This window comes from Lynx rufus, unplaced genomic scaffold (genome assembly GCF_022079265.1).
Source record: "Lynx rufus isolate CCGP_SWC_20201006 ecotype Redwood Valley unplaced genomic scaffold, mLynRuf1.p SCAF_13, whole genome shotgun sequence".
Lineage (NCBI taxonomy): Eukaryota > Metazoa > Chordata > Mammalia > Carnivora > Felidae > Lynx > Lynx rufus.
The window spans coordinates 42,206,773-42,224,161 of NW_025814827.1; the positions used below are offsets into that span (position 1 = coordinate 42,206,773).

Here is a 17,389-nt window from a genome sequence, read left to right on the forward strand (position 1 = left end):
CCCTCCATACTAATCTTATGGTATTGAAGAGCCTCATTAAATACTGTCCTTTCTGTCTTATATTTAAATTAATGATGATGATAACTAAGTGTTAGAAAACCAACTTAGAGAAACTATCATAAGGTAATATTTGTCATTAGATCTGAAATTTTAAAAGGGGAATTTCCTCCCTGTAGGATTATGAATAGGAAACATACCCATTTTCCTGGGCTGTCTTTGTTGATACAAATGCAATGATCAAGATCTCTGACTCTGTGCAGCATGCCAAATACTGAACATTTAAAAAATTGCATACATGTAGCATTTTTTAACATTTATTTATTTTTGAGGGAGAAACCGAGAGTGAGGAGGGGCAGAGAGAGGGAGACAGAGGATCCAAAACAGGTTCCATGCTGTAAGCACAGAGCCCTATGCAGGGCTTGAACTTACAAACCATGAGACCATGACCTGAGCCGAAGTCAAGAGTTGGCCACCCCTACATGTAGTATTTTTAAGAGTGTATTTTTACTGAAGGGAGGAGTTGAAATTTGAAATCTTATAATAATTTCTCATTTTACTATTGACTTATAATCTATTCTAAAATAGATATAGGAGTATTTCCCATAACAATAAAACAGCAATTAATTATCTTGCATACAGTACTTAAAACTATTGGATATTGTCTTCAAATCAGCTTGACATATTACTCTCACAAATAGAGCAAAGATTATTAACTATTATTCTCTTTAATATATTTTATATGTCAAAAACACTGAGTTATCTCTTGGCTATAATAATTCAGTCTGTATTCATCCACTGCTTGACCTAGCATTGTAGATTTTTGTATAGAATTGTTTACTGTCAATACCAACTGACTCTGACAGTAAACCTCAGGATGACAGGCAAGTATCTGTTCACTTTGTATTTGTTATATATAGAATAGGACTCTGAAGATCTAAAAGCGATGAAAATATTTCTGCATGAGAGATATTTTATTTACTGACATGCAGAGTGATGTAACCCTAATCAAGGTATTTTCCTTAATGTGCAATACTAAAAGGCCATTTCTCATATGGAAATTTGTTATTTTTGCAGCATTACAGACAAATGAATATTCCAACATAAGTAATTGCTCTAGTTCTAGGAGTAAATTCATCCTTTGGGTTTCCCTTATACCTGGGAAATTCAGAGGAAAGAGGAAAATCTTTTCAGTCTTCTCTGGAATATATATGTTGACACTAACTGGAAATCTGTTATCTGTGCTGTGATGTGGGACCATCAACTACAAATGCCAATGTACATCCTGCTGGCCAATTTTTCCTTCCTGGAGATCTGGTTTATCACCTCCACTGTCCCTAATATGCTAGCCAACTTTCTCTCTGAGGCCAACACCATTTCTGTCTCTGGCTGCTTCCTCCAATCCTACTTCTTCTTCTCCCTGGGCACCACTGAGACCTTCTTGTCTGCCATGGCCTTTGACAAGTACCTTGCTATCTTCAGGCCCCTGCATTACCCCACTGTCATGTCAGTTCAGCACTGCATCAGAACAGGAGCTGGGTGCTGGGTATGTGGCTTCCTGTATTTCCTGTTGCCTATTTACCTGATCTCTCAGCTCCCATTTTGTTGTTCCAGTAAGATTGATCGCTTCCTGTGTGACCTAGATATCCTCATAAATCTGTCCCGTATGCCATTTCCTGCCACTGAGATCATCTGTGCCATCTTTAACTCAGTCTTCATTTTCCCCACCTTTCTTTTTATTGCCAGCTCCTATGTCCTGGTGAGTAGAACTGTGCTCAGGGTCCCTTCTCCACGTGTGGCTCCCATCTGGCTGTGGTATCCCTGTTTTATGGCTCTATCATGGTTGTATATGTAAGTCCAACAGCAGACAATCTAGCTGAAGTAATTCCTTGCTCTATCATCTCTGAAGTAAGGAGATGAAGGCAGCTCTGAGAAAATTAGAGGATTGTGAGATTTAGTCAGAGGTGTGGAAGAAATCTTTGAAGAATTTTTTTCACAATTGAAATGATGTATGTGAAATAAATAGTTAAAAGTTTGATATTCAATTGTATTAACTGAATTAGAAAAATATTTTGGGGGGAGGAGGAACAGCCATCGTAATAGATTTTTCTAAAGCTAACTGTATCCATCTCTTCATTTTCATTAGGGAAAATTAATAATAGTGAAATATTTCAAATTCAAATTAAAATAAGGGACAAATAATCACTAATATTTCAGACATTTTGATTTAATACTAGTTAAAATTTTGCTGCTAATATCATATACACATGCATACACATAATCGGTCCTATAGTTTACAGTTATTACTAAAATTTTCTCAGTCTAAAGTTATGTATGCTAAGTTTAGAAGACAACATTTAGGTGTTAATTCTTGTGTCAATATTAAAAACAGGGCAAGATACATTCTTAGGAAAGGTGATTCATTATTTATCATATTTGTATTTCCTCCTACTTCCTCACCAAATTTTAGTGAAAATACTCTTAATATTTAGATCCATATGGCTGCCATTAATTTTTTCCATTATGTGTTCTAAGAATTGTTTTTGAAAAGAGCTCTATTTGGGATGAACCATGCTTTGCCTTTTCCTGATTTGCCATTTTTGCCCTCTCTAGGTTAGGGTGTAATGGCTAGGAACTGTCAGGTACTGATGCAGTTGCTGGAGTGCTTAGATTTGCCTCTACTCACTGTCTCAAGAATACTGTATCTCATATTCTCAACTAGAATTTTCATTATCCCACAAAGCCTATACTGAGTAACTCTTCCAGTATCCTACTTTTCCTTCTCTCAAGTTTTGGCAACACCATTTCTATGTATTTACCTATTCCGGACATCATATAAATGGGTGGCTCAGTGGGTTAAGCATCTGACTTTGGCTCACGTCATGATCTCATGGTTGGTGAGTTCAAGTCCCACATCAGGTGACCTCGAGCCCCACATCACGTGAGTTCCAGCACTGCATCTAGTGAGCATGAGTCCTGCTTTGGGTGAGCATGAGCCCTGCTTCAGGTAAGCCCCCACTTCTTTCTTTGTCTCTCAAAAAATAAATTAATTAATTTAATTTAAAAAAATCATACAATACGTCTGGCTCCTTTCACTTAGGATGATGTTTACAAGGTTCATTTATGTTCTAGAGAATATCAGTACTTCATTCCTTTTTAGGGCTGAATAGCATTCCATCATTTGGATGTAAAACATTTGCTTTGTCCATTCAACAGTTGGATATTTAAATTGTTTCTGGTTTGTGGTATTGTTAGTAATGCTGCTGTAACAGTCATCTTTTTTGAGAGAGAGACAGAGCGCGAGTGGGGGAAGGGCAGAGAGAGAGGGAGACACAGAATCAGAAGCAGGCTTCAGGCTCTGAGCTGTCAGCACAGAGCGTTGACATGGGGCTCAAACCCACAAACCATGAGATCATGACCTGAGCTGAAGTCAGAGGCTTAACTGAGTGAGCCACCCAGGTGCCCCAACAGTCATGATCTTTATGTGAACCTGTTTTCACTTCCCTAGGGTATATCCCCATAGGTTGAATTGCTGGGTCATAAGTTAACTCTAAATTTAACATTTTGAGGAACTGTCAGACTATTTTCCAAAGAGGCTACATGTTGTGACCGGCGCAACAAACACCGAGATCAGGGTCCTGAGGGTAGGGGAATGTAAGAAAAAAAAGAAGAGAAGCCAGTTTGGGAACAGGAGGGTCCCCTGGGCTGATGGCCCAAGTGACGGCTTTATTGTTGCTATACACAATCTTTTATATCAAAACTCTTATGGATCAGGTCATTCTAAGAATAAACAGGCTTCACATGATCACTGCCAGCCAAAACATTTAGTTCTGTGTACCTTGTGAACTTTCTAAATGGGTCACAACAAGACCTTGTTGATAGATGGCTAGCAAAACACAGTTCCCATGTTTGTTTTTATTTGACCCGGGGTAGAAAAAGGAGGGTAACATTACTGCCAACACCCACAGACCACAGGCTTCAGGAATTAGCTTTCTCAGCCTTGACAAGGCTTTCGTATGCCTTTGCAAGTGGGGGAATGGGAGGGGGAACCACCGAGCTGGCTGAGTCAACAGGGAGCCTTGCTCCACCCGGTCTCAGCCTGGCACCGGGGTCCGGCCTCCCACAGCTACAACAGTTTTATATGACACTAGCAATGTGTGTAATGTAGATTTTAGCTTTCTATGTATTCTCACCAGTATTTGTTATTTTTACTTTTTTGACTTTAGTGATCCTGGTAGGTGTGAAGTGGTATGTACCTTTTTGTTTTAATTAGTGTTTTCCCTAATGATATTGGTCATTTTTTATGTGCTTATTTTGGCCATCTGTTTGTCTTTAGAGAAATATATATTCAAATCCTCTGAACATTTTTAAATTGGGTTTTCTTTTTATTCTTGATTTGTAGAAGGTATTAATATATTTTGGATATAAGTCCCTATTCAGATATATAATTTAAAATTAATTTCTCCCAATCTGTAGGCTGTCTTTTTTACTTTTTTGAATGTGTCTTTTGACGTTTTGACTTTTAAGTAAGTCCCGTTTATCTACTTTTTTCATCTGTCACTTGTGCTTTTGGTTTCAAACATAAGAAACCTTTGTCTAATCTATGGTCACAAAAATTACTCCTCTGGATATTTATAGTATTATTTTTCAATGCAGATTATTTTTATGACTTTTGAATTTATTTGGACATTTTAATAGGAAAGTTTTAAGACTGAAATCACATGTGAGTCCTAAATAACTACTTTGAAGTAAAAGCTCCCCAGACACTTCTTGGCATGTTCAGGTGTGTTTCACAGTTTACACAGCCATAGAAGTCACTGCATAATCATTTATTCCTTGTTTTGCAATCTTGGTATTCTTGAATAGATAATGTCATATCACACATTTTCAAGTGAAACCTATTTGATTATATCTTTCAGTTTGTAAAATCTTGATATCTTTTAAAACTAAATTATTTTCATAATTTATTGTCAATACTTCTCAGAGACATATGAAGCATTGATTCAGGATAAGAGTAAAGGATGAGAAATAAATTGCTGAAAAAAAGAAATGCAAAAATAGGCCAATTGTGGAATACAGCATGATAGGAAAGATGGAATTGATAGAATTATTATAATAATTATAGTGAGATATACTGATAATTTTGTTCTTTAAATATAAAGAAAATAAGAGATGGGTTTTAAAAAGGCTTATTGTGTTTAAACTATTGGTAATGTTTTAAAAGTTTTCATTTTTTTGCTTTCATTGCTATATGATGAATAATTTTCACACTTTCAGATATAACTGTTTGAAAACCATGTTCTAATGATTTGATACAATTTGTCATCCTTTATTTTTTAGCATTAGTATTAGAAAGCTTTTTTAAAATTGTGATATATTGGTATAATTAAATGTTGTAATAGGAGCATTTGATGGTGGCCATCTTGCAGAATATCACATGCTTATTACTGTTTGAAGAGAAGGAATTAAAGCAGCTATTCACTCAGACACCATTCCTTGGGATAAAGAGATAATGACTGCATAGACTTAGACTTTTTTTTTTCTTTAATTTTAGAGAGAGTTCGTGAGTGGGGGAGAGGGGCAGAGTGGGAGAGAGAATCTTAAGCAGGGCCCACACTCAGCATGGAGTCCAACACAGGACTTCAGCGCATGCCCCTCAAATCATGGCTTGAGCCATAATCAAGAGTCAGACACTCAACCAACTGAGCCACCCGGGTGCTCCCCCCATCAACTTTTGTATGACAGCCATACCTCAATAAAACTGTTTTTGAAAAAAGAAGACAAAGGAAAATAAGATTGTGCACACATAGCATCCTGAAAAGGGTATGTCTAACATTTTTAGGCTGTGACATTATGCTAATTTCTTATTCCACATTACTTCATAGAATCTTTATTTTTTCCTGAAATATAATTGGTACACAGTATTGCATTAGTTTCAGCTGTACAATAAGGTACTTAACTTTCTCCATCTAACTTATGTCATTCAGCGTAACACCCTCTAGTCCATTCAGTTGCCACAAATGGTAAGATCCCATTATTTTTTATGGCTGTTTAATATTCCATTATACTGTTTTATATATATTACCACTGTATGTATGTGTTTGTACATGTGTATATCACCCTTTTTTATCCATCTAGCCATGAACACTTAGGTTGCTTCCATATCTTGGCTATTGTAAATAATGCTGCAATAAACATAGGGTTGCACGTATCTTTTTCAATTAGTGTTTTCAGGGTTTTTTGGTGTGGCAGTAAGGGGGTGTGAATATCCAGTAATGGAATTACTGGATCCTATGATCCTATGGTATTTATTTTGTTAATTTCTGAGGATACTCCATACTTTTTCCACATTGACTACACCAAAGTACATCCCTACCAGCAGTGCCCAAGTGTTCCTTTTTCTCTACAACCTCACCAACACTTGTTATTTTCTTTCTGATTCTAGCAGTTCTGGCAGTAATGTGATCTGAGGTGATATCTCATTGTGGCTTTGATTTGCATTTCCCTGATGATTGGTGATGTGGCAATCTTTTCATGTTTCTGTTGACCATCTGTACATATTCTTTGGAAAAATATGTGTTCTGACCCTCCATTTTTAGTGGGATTATTTGAGGGTTTTTTGGGTGGTCAGTTGTATAAATTTTCATATACTTTGGATATTAACTCCTTATCAGCTCTATCATTTGCAAATGTCTTCTCCCATTTAGTAGGTTGCATTTTTGCATTGTTGATTGTTTCCTTTGCTGAGAAAAGCTTTTTTATTTAGGTGTATTTTTTCTTTTGTTTCCTTTGCCTGAGGGTATCTATCTAGAAAAATACTGCTATGGCAAATGGGAGAGAGATTAGTGCCAGTGTTTTCTTCTAGGATTTTTATGCTTTTAGGTCTCATATGTAGGTCTTAAATCCATTTGAAGTTTATTTTTGTGTATAAGAAAGGCATCTAATTTCATTCTTTTGCAAGCAGCTGTCCAGTTTTCCCAGAACCATTTATTGAAGAGACTGTTTCTCCCCAGTATATTCTTGCCTCCTTGGTCATAGATTAATTTACTATACAAGCATGGATTTTTTTCTGAGCTCTCTACCCTGTTTCCTTGATCTATGTGTCGTGTGTGTGTGTGTGCGCACGCGCACGCGTGCGTGCATGTGCCAATACCATACTGGTTTGATTAATACAGCGTTGTAGTATATCTTGAAATCTGGAGTTGTGATACCTCCAGCTTTTATCTTCTTTCTTGAAATTGCTTTGGTTATTCAAGGTCTTTTTTAGTTCCATGCAAACTTTAGTATTTTTCTATTTCTATGAAAAATGCTGATAGGGATTGCATTGAATCTGTAGATTGCTTTGGGTAGTATGGACATTTTAACAGTATTCTCCAAATCCATGAACATAGAATGTCTTTCCATTTGTTTGTGTCATCTTCAATTTATTTCATCAGTGTTTTATAGTTTTTGGAGTACAGGTATTTCACTTCCTTGGTTAAGTTTATTTCTAGGTATTTTATTCTTTTTAATGCAGTTGTAAATGGAATTGTTTTCTTAATTTTCTGCTACTTTGTTACTACTGTATAGAAATGCAACCAATTTTGTGTATAATTTTGTATCCTGAAACTTTATTGAATTAAATACTTCTCATAGTTTTTTGGTGTAGTCTTTAGTGTTTTCTATGTATAACATCCTTTCATTTGCAGATAGTGACAGTTTAGCTTTCTTACCAATATGGTTGCCTCTTTTTTTTTCTTGTCTGTTTGCTGTGAAATAGGGCTTCCAGTACTATGATGAATAAAAGTGGTGAAAGAAAATGTCCTTGTCTTGTTCCTGATCTTAGAGGAAAACTCTCAGTTCAGTATTGAGTATGATAATAGCTATGGGTTTTTCATTATGGCCTTTATTATGTTGAGGTATATTCCCTCTAAATCCACTTTATTGAGTGTTTTTATTATGAATGGATGTTCTACTTAGTCATATGTTTTTTCTGCCTCTATTGAGATGATCATATGATTCATATCCTTCCTTTTATGATACAGTGTATTACATTTATTTATAATGCAATCCAAATTCCTCTTGCATCCCCAGAATAAATCCTGCCTGATAATGGTGAATTATTTTTTTAATGTATTGTTGGATTTGGTTTGCTAATATTTTGTTGAGGATTTTTGCATCTGTATTAATGAGGGTTTTGGCTTGTAGTTTTCATTTTTTTTGTGGTGTCTATGTCTAGTTTGTCCTTGTAGGATGTGTTGTAATTGAAAGCTCTCCTCCTTATGTTTTTTTTGGAATAGTTTGAGGAGAATAGGTATTAACTCTTATTTTTTTATTATTATTTTTTAATTCCGGTATAATTAACAGTGTTATATTCATTTCAGGTCTACAATATAGTGATTCAACATTCTATACATTTCTGTGATTGGTGTACTCTTAATCTTCTTCACCTGTTTCACCAATTACCGCCCCCTCCCCCCACCTATCCTCTGGTAATCATTGGTTTGTTTTCTATATTTAAGAGTCTGGGGGTTTTTTTGTCTCTTTTTTTTTCTTTGATCATTTGTTTCCTAAATTCCACATATGAGTGAAATCATATGGTATTTGTCTTTCTTTGGCTGACTTATTTCACTTAATATATACACTGTAGATCCATCTATGTTGCTGCAAATGACAAGATTTCATTTTTTATAGCTGAATAATATTCCATTGTGTATATATACGTACCACATCTTCTTTATCCATTTATTGATAGATGGACACTTGGGTTGGTTCTATAATTTGTCTATTGTAAATAATGCTGCAATAAAGGTGGGGGTGCATATGTCCTTTTGAATTAGTGTTTTTATTTTCTTTGGATAAATACCCAGTAGTAGAATTACTGGATCATATGGTAATTCTATTTTTAATTTTTTGAGAAACCTGCATATTATTGTTTACAGTGCCTGCACCAATTTGCATTCCCAGCAACAGTACATGAGGGTACCTTTTTCTGCTACTTCATTATTAGTGTATAGAAATGCAATGGATTTCTGCATATTGGTTTTGTATCCTGCAACCTTACTGAGTTCATTTATCAGTTCTAGTAGAATTCTGGTGGAGTCTTTAGGTTTGTTGTAGACAGTGTCATGTCATGTCAAGTAGTGACAGTTTACCTTCTTCCTTGCCTCTTTGGGTGCCTTTTCTTTCTTTTTCTTGTCTGATTGCTGTGGCCAGGACTTTCAGTAATGTGTTGAATAAAAGTGGTGAAAGCAAGCATTCTTGTCTTGTTCCTGATCTTAGAGGAAGGGCTCTCAGTTTTTCACCATTGAGTATGATGTTTTTCATATATGGTCTGTGGGTTTTTCATATATGGTCTTTATTATGTTGAAGTATGTTCCCACTAAACCTACTTTGTTGAGGGTTTTTTTCTATCATGAATGGATGTTGTACTTATCCAGTGCTTTTTCTGCATCTCTTGAAATGATCATATGGTTTTAATTCTTTTTCTTGTTGATATGACGTATTATGTATTAACTATTCTTTGAATATTTGATAGAATTTACCTGTGAATCCATCCAGTCCTGGGCTTTTATTTGTTGGTAATCTTTTGATTGTGGATTTCATTTTGTAGTAGTAATTGGTATGTTCAGGTTTTCAATTTCTTCCTGACTCGGTTTTGGAAGATATTTTTAAGATGTTGGATTATGTTTTTAGGAATGTATCCATTCATTCTAGTTTGTCCAATTCACTGGCATATGATTTTTGATAGTATTCTCATATAATCCTTTGATTTGTATAGTATCAGTTGATACTACTCTTTATTTCTGATTTTATTTATATGTGTCCTGTGTTTTTTCCTGATGAGTCTGGCTATACAGTTAGCAATTTTGTTTATCTTTTCAAAGAACTAACTCTTAGTTTCATTGAAATCTTCTAATTTTTTTTAGTCTCTTTCATTTATTTCCATTCTAATCTTTCTTATTTCCTTTATTCTGCTAACTTTGGTATTTTTTTTTAAATTTTTTAAATGTTTGTTTATTTTTGAGACAGAATATGAGTGGGGGAGGGGCAGAGAGAGAGGGAGACACAGAATTTGAAGCAAGCTCCAGGCTCTTAGCTGCCAACACAGAGCCCAATGCGGGGCTCGAATCTGCAAACTGTGAAATCATGACCTGAGCTGAAGTCAGACGCTTAACTGACTGAGCCACCCAGGCATCCCTAACTTTGGTTTTTGTTTGTTGTTTTTCTCTTCTCTTAGGTGTAAAGTTAGATTATTTGGCATTTTTCTTATTTCTAGATATAGCCCTGTATCTCTGCAAGTATACCTTTTAGAATTGCTTTTAAGCCTTTATGTCCACAATAAATTAATACCCTCTGACTCAAAAGTTAGAACTTATTGTTTTCTCTCAGTAATAGCAATTATAAAATCCCTTTAGGAGATTCTAAGGATTGGAATCTAGAAAACAGGTAACATTATAACAGATTGTGAGAACACAGTAAAAAAATAGGAAAAACCTCAATGCAATAAGAGTAAAAGCCTAAAATAACCTATAATGAGCAATCATAGAAAATCTTATTTTCATAAGTGGTCATGGAAGAATAAGTTCATGGCTACCCTGAAGTTCTTGAAATAGGGTTCTGTCATTTTCTAGACCTGAATTACACAATATAAAAATAAAATTTTAATTAAGTCCACATAGAAAAATGATTATTCCTACCAGCTCTTAATATATAAAACTACTTTATCTGAGAAGAAAAGAATCATGAAGTTTCAGGCTCCCATCATCATGATGACAAGTGGTAGAGAATTTTAACTCATCTCTGATATTTTATCACTGTTAAACAGAAATTAACACAATACAAAACACTGTCATGAATAAATTTATTCAGTGAGTTGCTTTCTATGACTAATATATATTAAACAGCACCATTGAAGAAAGATTTGTCAAAGTGTTGACTATAAATGCCTTTGCTGGATAGCCTTGCTATTTTACATGTTACTGTTCCATTAACACCAATCATAGAATTGTCTTCCTGTGCTGTTACTTACATAGTACTGTGTGAAATGCATTCTTATCTAGGTTTATTCATAAATAAATAAATAAATAAATAAATAAATAAATAAATAAATCTATTATCTCTGTTGTACAGAGGTATATATCTAGTATAACTCCAAAATTGGCATCTGAGCAGTACTGTTTTGAGAGGGAGTACAGCTTATTTATCCTATATGAGTAAATGCCATTTCTCAATGTATTCGAAGGCTGTATATTAAATTAAAAAGTTTTAATTAAAAACTAGGAAATAGAAACAAAAAATCACACAATAAAGGAAGAGAATTTAAATATCAGTAAGGTCCATTATCTGGCTTTTTGTTCTTATCATTATTCTTTCATTCAAGTTAACCCTTCCCCTGGTCAAAATGATCTGCTTGAACATCATAGGGATTCTGTTTGTAATTGTCAAGAGAGGAGGCTACAGTAGATACAGTTGTGAAGTTTACTTTGTTTCCAGAAAAAGAACATTTCTTATGGCTGCAGAAACCTGGCCAGACTTCAGATACCGACTCTTCAGTTTTAACATGGCTGCCTTCACTTCTTTGTTCCTTAGAGTGTAGATAATTGGGTTTAAAATAGGAGTAAAGATTGTGTAGAACACAGCAAGGACTTTGTCAACAGAATAACTGCTGAAGGGCCACACATAGATGAAGATGCATGGTCCAAAGAATAGGGTGACCACAGTGATATGGGCAGTCAACGTGGAACGGGCCTTTGCCATGCTAGCAGAGGAGCGTTTCCTGACTGTGATAAGTATCACAGTGTAGGAGACAACCAAGAGGAGAAAAGAACTCATAGAAAGAAAGCCACTGTCTGCAACTATAAGTAGGCTGACAACATAAGTGTCAATGCATGCCAGCTTGGTCACTAAAGGGAGGTCACAGAAAAAACTATCTACCTGATTAGGGCCACAAAAAGGCAAGTTAATTGTAAATGCCAACTGGCTAGTAGTATGGATAAAACCCACAAGCCAGGAGATGAGAACAAGAATAATACACACACGGCGACTCATGATTGTCATGTAGTGGAGAGGTTTGCATATAGCAACATAACGGTCATAAGCCATGGATACAAGGAGCACCATTTCACTGCCAGTGAAAAGGTGAACAAAGAAAATCTGGGCCAAACAGGCATCAAAAGAAATAGTCTTCTGCTCAACCAGAAAGTCTGCAATCATTTTGGGTGTAGCAAAAGAGGCAACACATATATCTACAAAAGAGAGGTTTGCAAGCAGGAAGTACATGGGGGTGTGAAGGTGAGAATCTGAGGTTACAGTGAGGATGATAAGAAAGTTTCCCAGCAGTATTGCTAGGTAAAGTAGTGAAAATATGACAAACAAGAAAGGTTGGAGCTCCTGGGAATTAGAGAGTCCCAGCAACACAAACTCTGTCACCCGGGAATGATTTGTCTCATTCATTGGCTTGGCAGGAACTTATCTTGCTACCTGAATAGACGAGAGACAGAGATCAATCAGTGGGTTTCATTTCCCAGTTCTCCCTTCCTTAGGGATTCAAATTTCTACTTATGTTTATATATCTGAATTTTCATATATCATTTCATGATTAAAAATTATATAGATAGAATAACAGCAATACTAAAGAGGGATGGAGGAGAGAGTCATTGAGGGGATGTTTGACATTGGTATATTCAGTTACATGAATTTGAGGAATGTAGTTTACTTTACAAATGAAATTGGAAATCTGAAATGTTTTTCTTGATATTATAGAAATCCAATCTAGGAAACTACAGAAACAAAATCTGAATCTTTTTTTTCCTACAATAAATGATATAACCATTTTTTAAATGACTGACACAGAGGAAGATAATTTCACAATGTTGACCCCAAAAGTTAGACACAAAGCCCGTGTACTGTATGAACCTATTTAAATAAAGTTAAAAAATAGGCTAAACTTATCTATGGTATTAAAAAAGCTCCTGTGGTCATTATCCTGGAAGGGAATAGGAACAGGAAGATGACGGGAAGGGCTTCTGAAGTGCTGGTAATGTTCTGTCTTGAGGTGAAAATGTTTGCTTTGTGAAAACTTACAAGATATGAAATTCTCTTTGGTGTATTTTTGTGCTTATTTTATTAATAAAAAATAAAACAGGAGATAAAGAGACACCATTACATTTGTGTAAGAGCTCAATAGGCAGACCCATTGCCTCTTACTCCCCCCTCTATTCATTTACAAATTACATGACAGTACAAAACCTAGTTAAAATCCAAAGGTCTAGAGCTGTGACTTAGCTCTTCCTGGAGTTCTCTTATATGAAGGAAACTAGTACATTTGTTCTCAATTATTCCCTGATATTATTTCACTAAGCTCAGATATTGCTGTTAATGACTATAGGCATATTTTTGAATTATGGTTGACATTTCATTTGATTTGGTGGGGCTTTTAAAAATTACAGTTATATTGCATAATAGTATTCATAGTAAGAAATTTAGACCATGAAAAAAAAGTTTATTTTCCACTCAGTTAATCTACTTTGTTTTATCAGCACTTTTCCCTATTGCTCTTTTTTTACTTTTTATTTTTGCTTTTATAAGAAAAGCAAACTTGGAACTACCTACCTGAAAGCAAACTACCTAGAACTTGGAAACATTATATAGTGAATAAGAAAAATAAAAGGTGAAATTTAAAGAAGTATCTCCCTCTACATCTAAATCAGGCCTTTGGAAGAAAGTGTCTTTTATTTTATTGATTTCTAATTATCTGCATTTTTGATATTAATATCTTCTTAGACGTAATTTGCAAATTGCCTAGTGTTTCCTTGAGTCTCATGGAGGATTTACACATAAGGACAGAGCCTGTGATGAATAATTTTAACTCCCAAAAACTACATTCAGGGACTCACTCCTATATTTCAAATCTCCAGTTTTCTAGAAAATTCCCCCAAGTAATTAAGTCACGTATCATCACTGATTATATAAGACTACAACTTTAAGAATTTCAGAAGAGATTAACAGCAGTCTGAAGTCAGAGCAAGCTGGAAGTAAAATTATACAATGGAATAAGTTTGTCTTTGAGAAGCCAATACATTCTCCTCAGTACATTTCTCCCTTCCTCATCATTTCTTGGTAGCCTGTTTTTAACTTAACTTCAGGCACACACCATGGCTTGTTGTCCCTGGGAAACACCCTGACCCACAGATTTCTTGACCCAAATACTGTATTGAATGGCTAGAAGAAGGAAAGGAAATGATATCCAACAAGACCAACTAATTAGGGGTTCATATGTGTCCTGTCAGGAGCAACAAAGCCTCAAATTAAGCACAGGAAATGATTCTCCCAGGGAGACCTTCTAGAGATACAGCAGAAACAGGTAGCAGAGAAGACTTTCTAGTTCCTTAGAAATAAAACACATAATCCATTTATGTGAAAAAATCACAGGAATCATACCAATAAATCTTCAGCAAAGCACTGTTGTTTCATCAGCAATGGCTTCTTAGGGGCCCAGAAAAAGAAAAGACCCTGTTTTCCATGGAGGAAAATACTAGGCAAATTGATTCAGTCAAGAACTGGGTTTCTTAATATAAAAAAAACCAAAATGATGAGCAACAAAAACTCTAAATAAATGTACTTTCAACATAAATTCTTCTGATATAAATGCATTCTAGGGGCACCTGGGTGCTCAGTGAAGTGTCTGACTCTTGGTTTCAGCTAAGGTCTTGATCTCATGATTTCGTAAGTTCCAGCCCTACTTTGGGCTCTGTGCTGACAGTGCAGAGCCTGCTTGGGATTCTCTCTCTCTCCCTCCTCTCTGCCCCTCCCCTGCTGTCTCTCTCTCTCTCAAAATAAACTTTAACAAAATACAAAGAAAATGAATTCTTTTTTAGTTCATTTGCTATGTAAGTATGTAAATGCCCCTTTGCTCAGGGCACTGTGCTTTGCACTAGTGATAGAGCAGTTAGGTTTGTAAGGTGCCTCTTCTGAGATCATTTACCAATATTTATCCCTTGTTTATTTAGAGAAGTTGGTGAGTCCTCATTTTCCATCACTCAGTACACATTTCTTTTTAGATGAAATGGACTGTCTTTTACACCAAATAAAATGGCTGTAATGTGGTGAAAATGTAAAGCTATTTAAAAAAAACTTAAATTTAAAGCTGTATAACTGAGCAGATTATTTAGCCTTTCAGGGCTCATTATCCTCAAATATTAAATATGGGAACATTATTATTCTAAAGAGACACTGAAAATGTTTCTTAATTACACAAATGATAAATCTTTTTTTTTCTTTTTTTTCTCTTTCCCCCAACTTAAAAATATATAATTAATTGCTCCTCACAATCACCATGAAGCTCTTTGTGCCCACTGGTCCTGTCTGTCCTTTAATAAAAACACCTTTTGCACCAAAAAAGTCTAAAGAATTCTTTCTTGAGCATTTGCTACATGGCCCCACATCATGTATGCACCATGCAGTGTTTAAGCATTAAAATATATTGACATGCACAACAAACATTTCTGATTTCATAGAATTGATATTGTAGTGGAAGGGATTAGAAAATCCAGCTGCGAAAAAAGCAGGTAGGTACACCTTACACCAGCAAAGACATTTTGTAAAGCAATAAATATGCTCTTAAAAATGGATCGACTTGGTTTAAGTGCACAGGGTGACAACCAAGGGCATTATGTGAAAAGTTTTTTAACTTTCAAATAGTTGCTTAAAATATGAAGTAGGACTTTTTCCTACTGAAATAGAAACTTATGAGCAAGAATTAACATCAAACTCAATTTTTTGAGAAAGGTGCCTATTTCTTCCTCAAAAGTTATCACAACGCTTGCCATATATTTTGTGTTCAATAAATATTCACAGTAAAGTAATCAATGGACTGTGTCATAAATACCAATTATATATGAGCATGAGTGTGTAAGTTTTTTTTATCAGTTGCAGATATAGTTGACAACATCTAATTGAGCTTTTCCATTTTATTGGATGGCTCTTCTGAGAATGTTCAACAATCTTGAGAAATTACAACTTCATGTGGCTATCAAATGTTTGCAAGAGTAGTTTTTATCAATTTCTCAATTTAAAAATACTCTGAACAAGTGTATGGAGAAATCTTCAATCAATTGTAATGACTAAAAATACGTAAATATTCTTAATAATGTATTGTTTCAGATCAGACTAAGTATTTTCTGATAATTTTACATACTCAAAGATAGCATTCATCCAAGATTGATTCATCGAAGATTGAGTTTCTAATTAGTAGATGTGTTACTGTAAAGACCGATCTTTCATTTCTTGTACTATTTGAAAGTAAATTAATACATGCATACAGAGTTGTACTAGGTGCGCTAGGTTGTACTGGGTGACCCTCAGGTCCCTCCTTTCTGAAATTCTGTCAAATAAATCTTTTCCTACTACTTCCATCTTGGATAATATGACTGGTGGATTAAGTGAAGTAAGTAGGAGTATTGTTTACAGAGGCCAGCAAGTTTTCTTGGATAAAAATACATCTTTCACAAGCTCTCCAGCATTATTACTCCCTTTCCCCTCCCTCTCTAAATCCAGATCAGAGATATAACAGTCACTGTGGAGACAAATGCTGGTGCGTGGTGTTTGTAAAGATACTGACAAAGTGCTTTCACTTACCTAAGATGAAACGGGAAGTGTGGATATAGCCTGTAATTTATAGTCAGTAATGGTTGGTAAGAATTTAATTGTTACTTCCACATATCCTAAGAAAGTATACCTGGCTCTGAAGAAATGAATCATAAAGTTTCATTTTAAATAAGAAGGAAATAGACTCAGGATGTCCGTAGCCAGGGTAGACTGTCTTCATAGAAGTGAGAGAGGGCTAGATGCAGTAGTATTTGAATTTATGTCCAGAGTAGCTGGAAGAGTACTTGGAGCAGTCAGGAATCTAAGAGGCAAAGAAGTAGACAAAAAGGAAGAAAGGCTAAAACAAAATCTTCTGGTTCACAGTTTTGCAAATAATTTAACCTAACTTTAGCTATCTTGTTTACATTTTCAGTACAGTACACTAGATGATTACAAATAGAGACCTGTAGAAATCAATACCAATTATATGTAACTAAAAATCACATGAAAAGTATTATTTCTTAGTCTCCATTGCACTTCAAGTATAGAATATTTACCCACATATATTAGGAAAATGCTTTTTTTTTCAACTTAAGCACATCAGGTCCATGAGTATGGATGAAATTCTTCAGAGATTTAAACATTGTTCATAAATGGAAGTTTCAACAACTTAATCTACAACATTTCATTTAAGTTTTCTTTTAAATATCAGCAAGAATATTTTTACAAAGTATCACTTACGATACAGTATTTATTATATGATTTGGGGTCTGTAAACAGAGGTAGTGGAAATATTGCATCATTTTATCAAAACCATGTTTAGGGA

The 17,389-nt window shown here is 35.0% G+C and overlaps 1 protein-coding gene and 1 pseudogene across 1 annotated transcript; one reads left to right on the plus strand and one right to left on the minus strand.

Moving 5' to 3' along the window:
• Window positions 1-983: 983 nt before the first annotated feature.
• On the plus strand, window positions 984-1,917 carry LOC124508270 (olfactory receptor 11G2-like; annotated as a pseudogene).
• A 9,540-nt stretch (window positions 1,918-11,457) lies between these two features.
• On the minus strand, window positions 11,458-12,477 carry LOC124508149 (olfactory receptor 4K15). Its single transcript, XM_047074565.1, has one exon. It carries the CDS (start codon window positions 12,430-12,432, stop codon window positions 11,458-11,460), a length of 975 nt encoding a protein of 324 aa, XP_046930521.1. The 5' UTR covers window positions 12,433-12,477.
• Window positions 12,478-17,389: the final 4,912 nt, after the last annotated feature.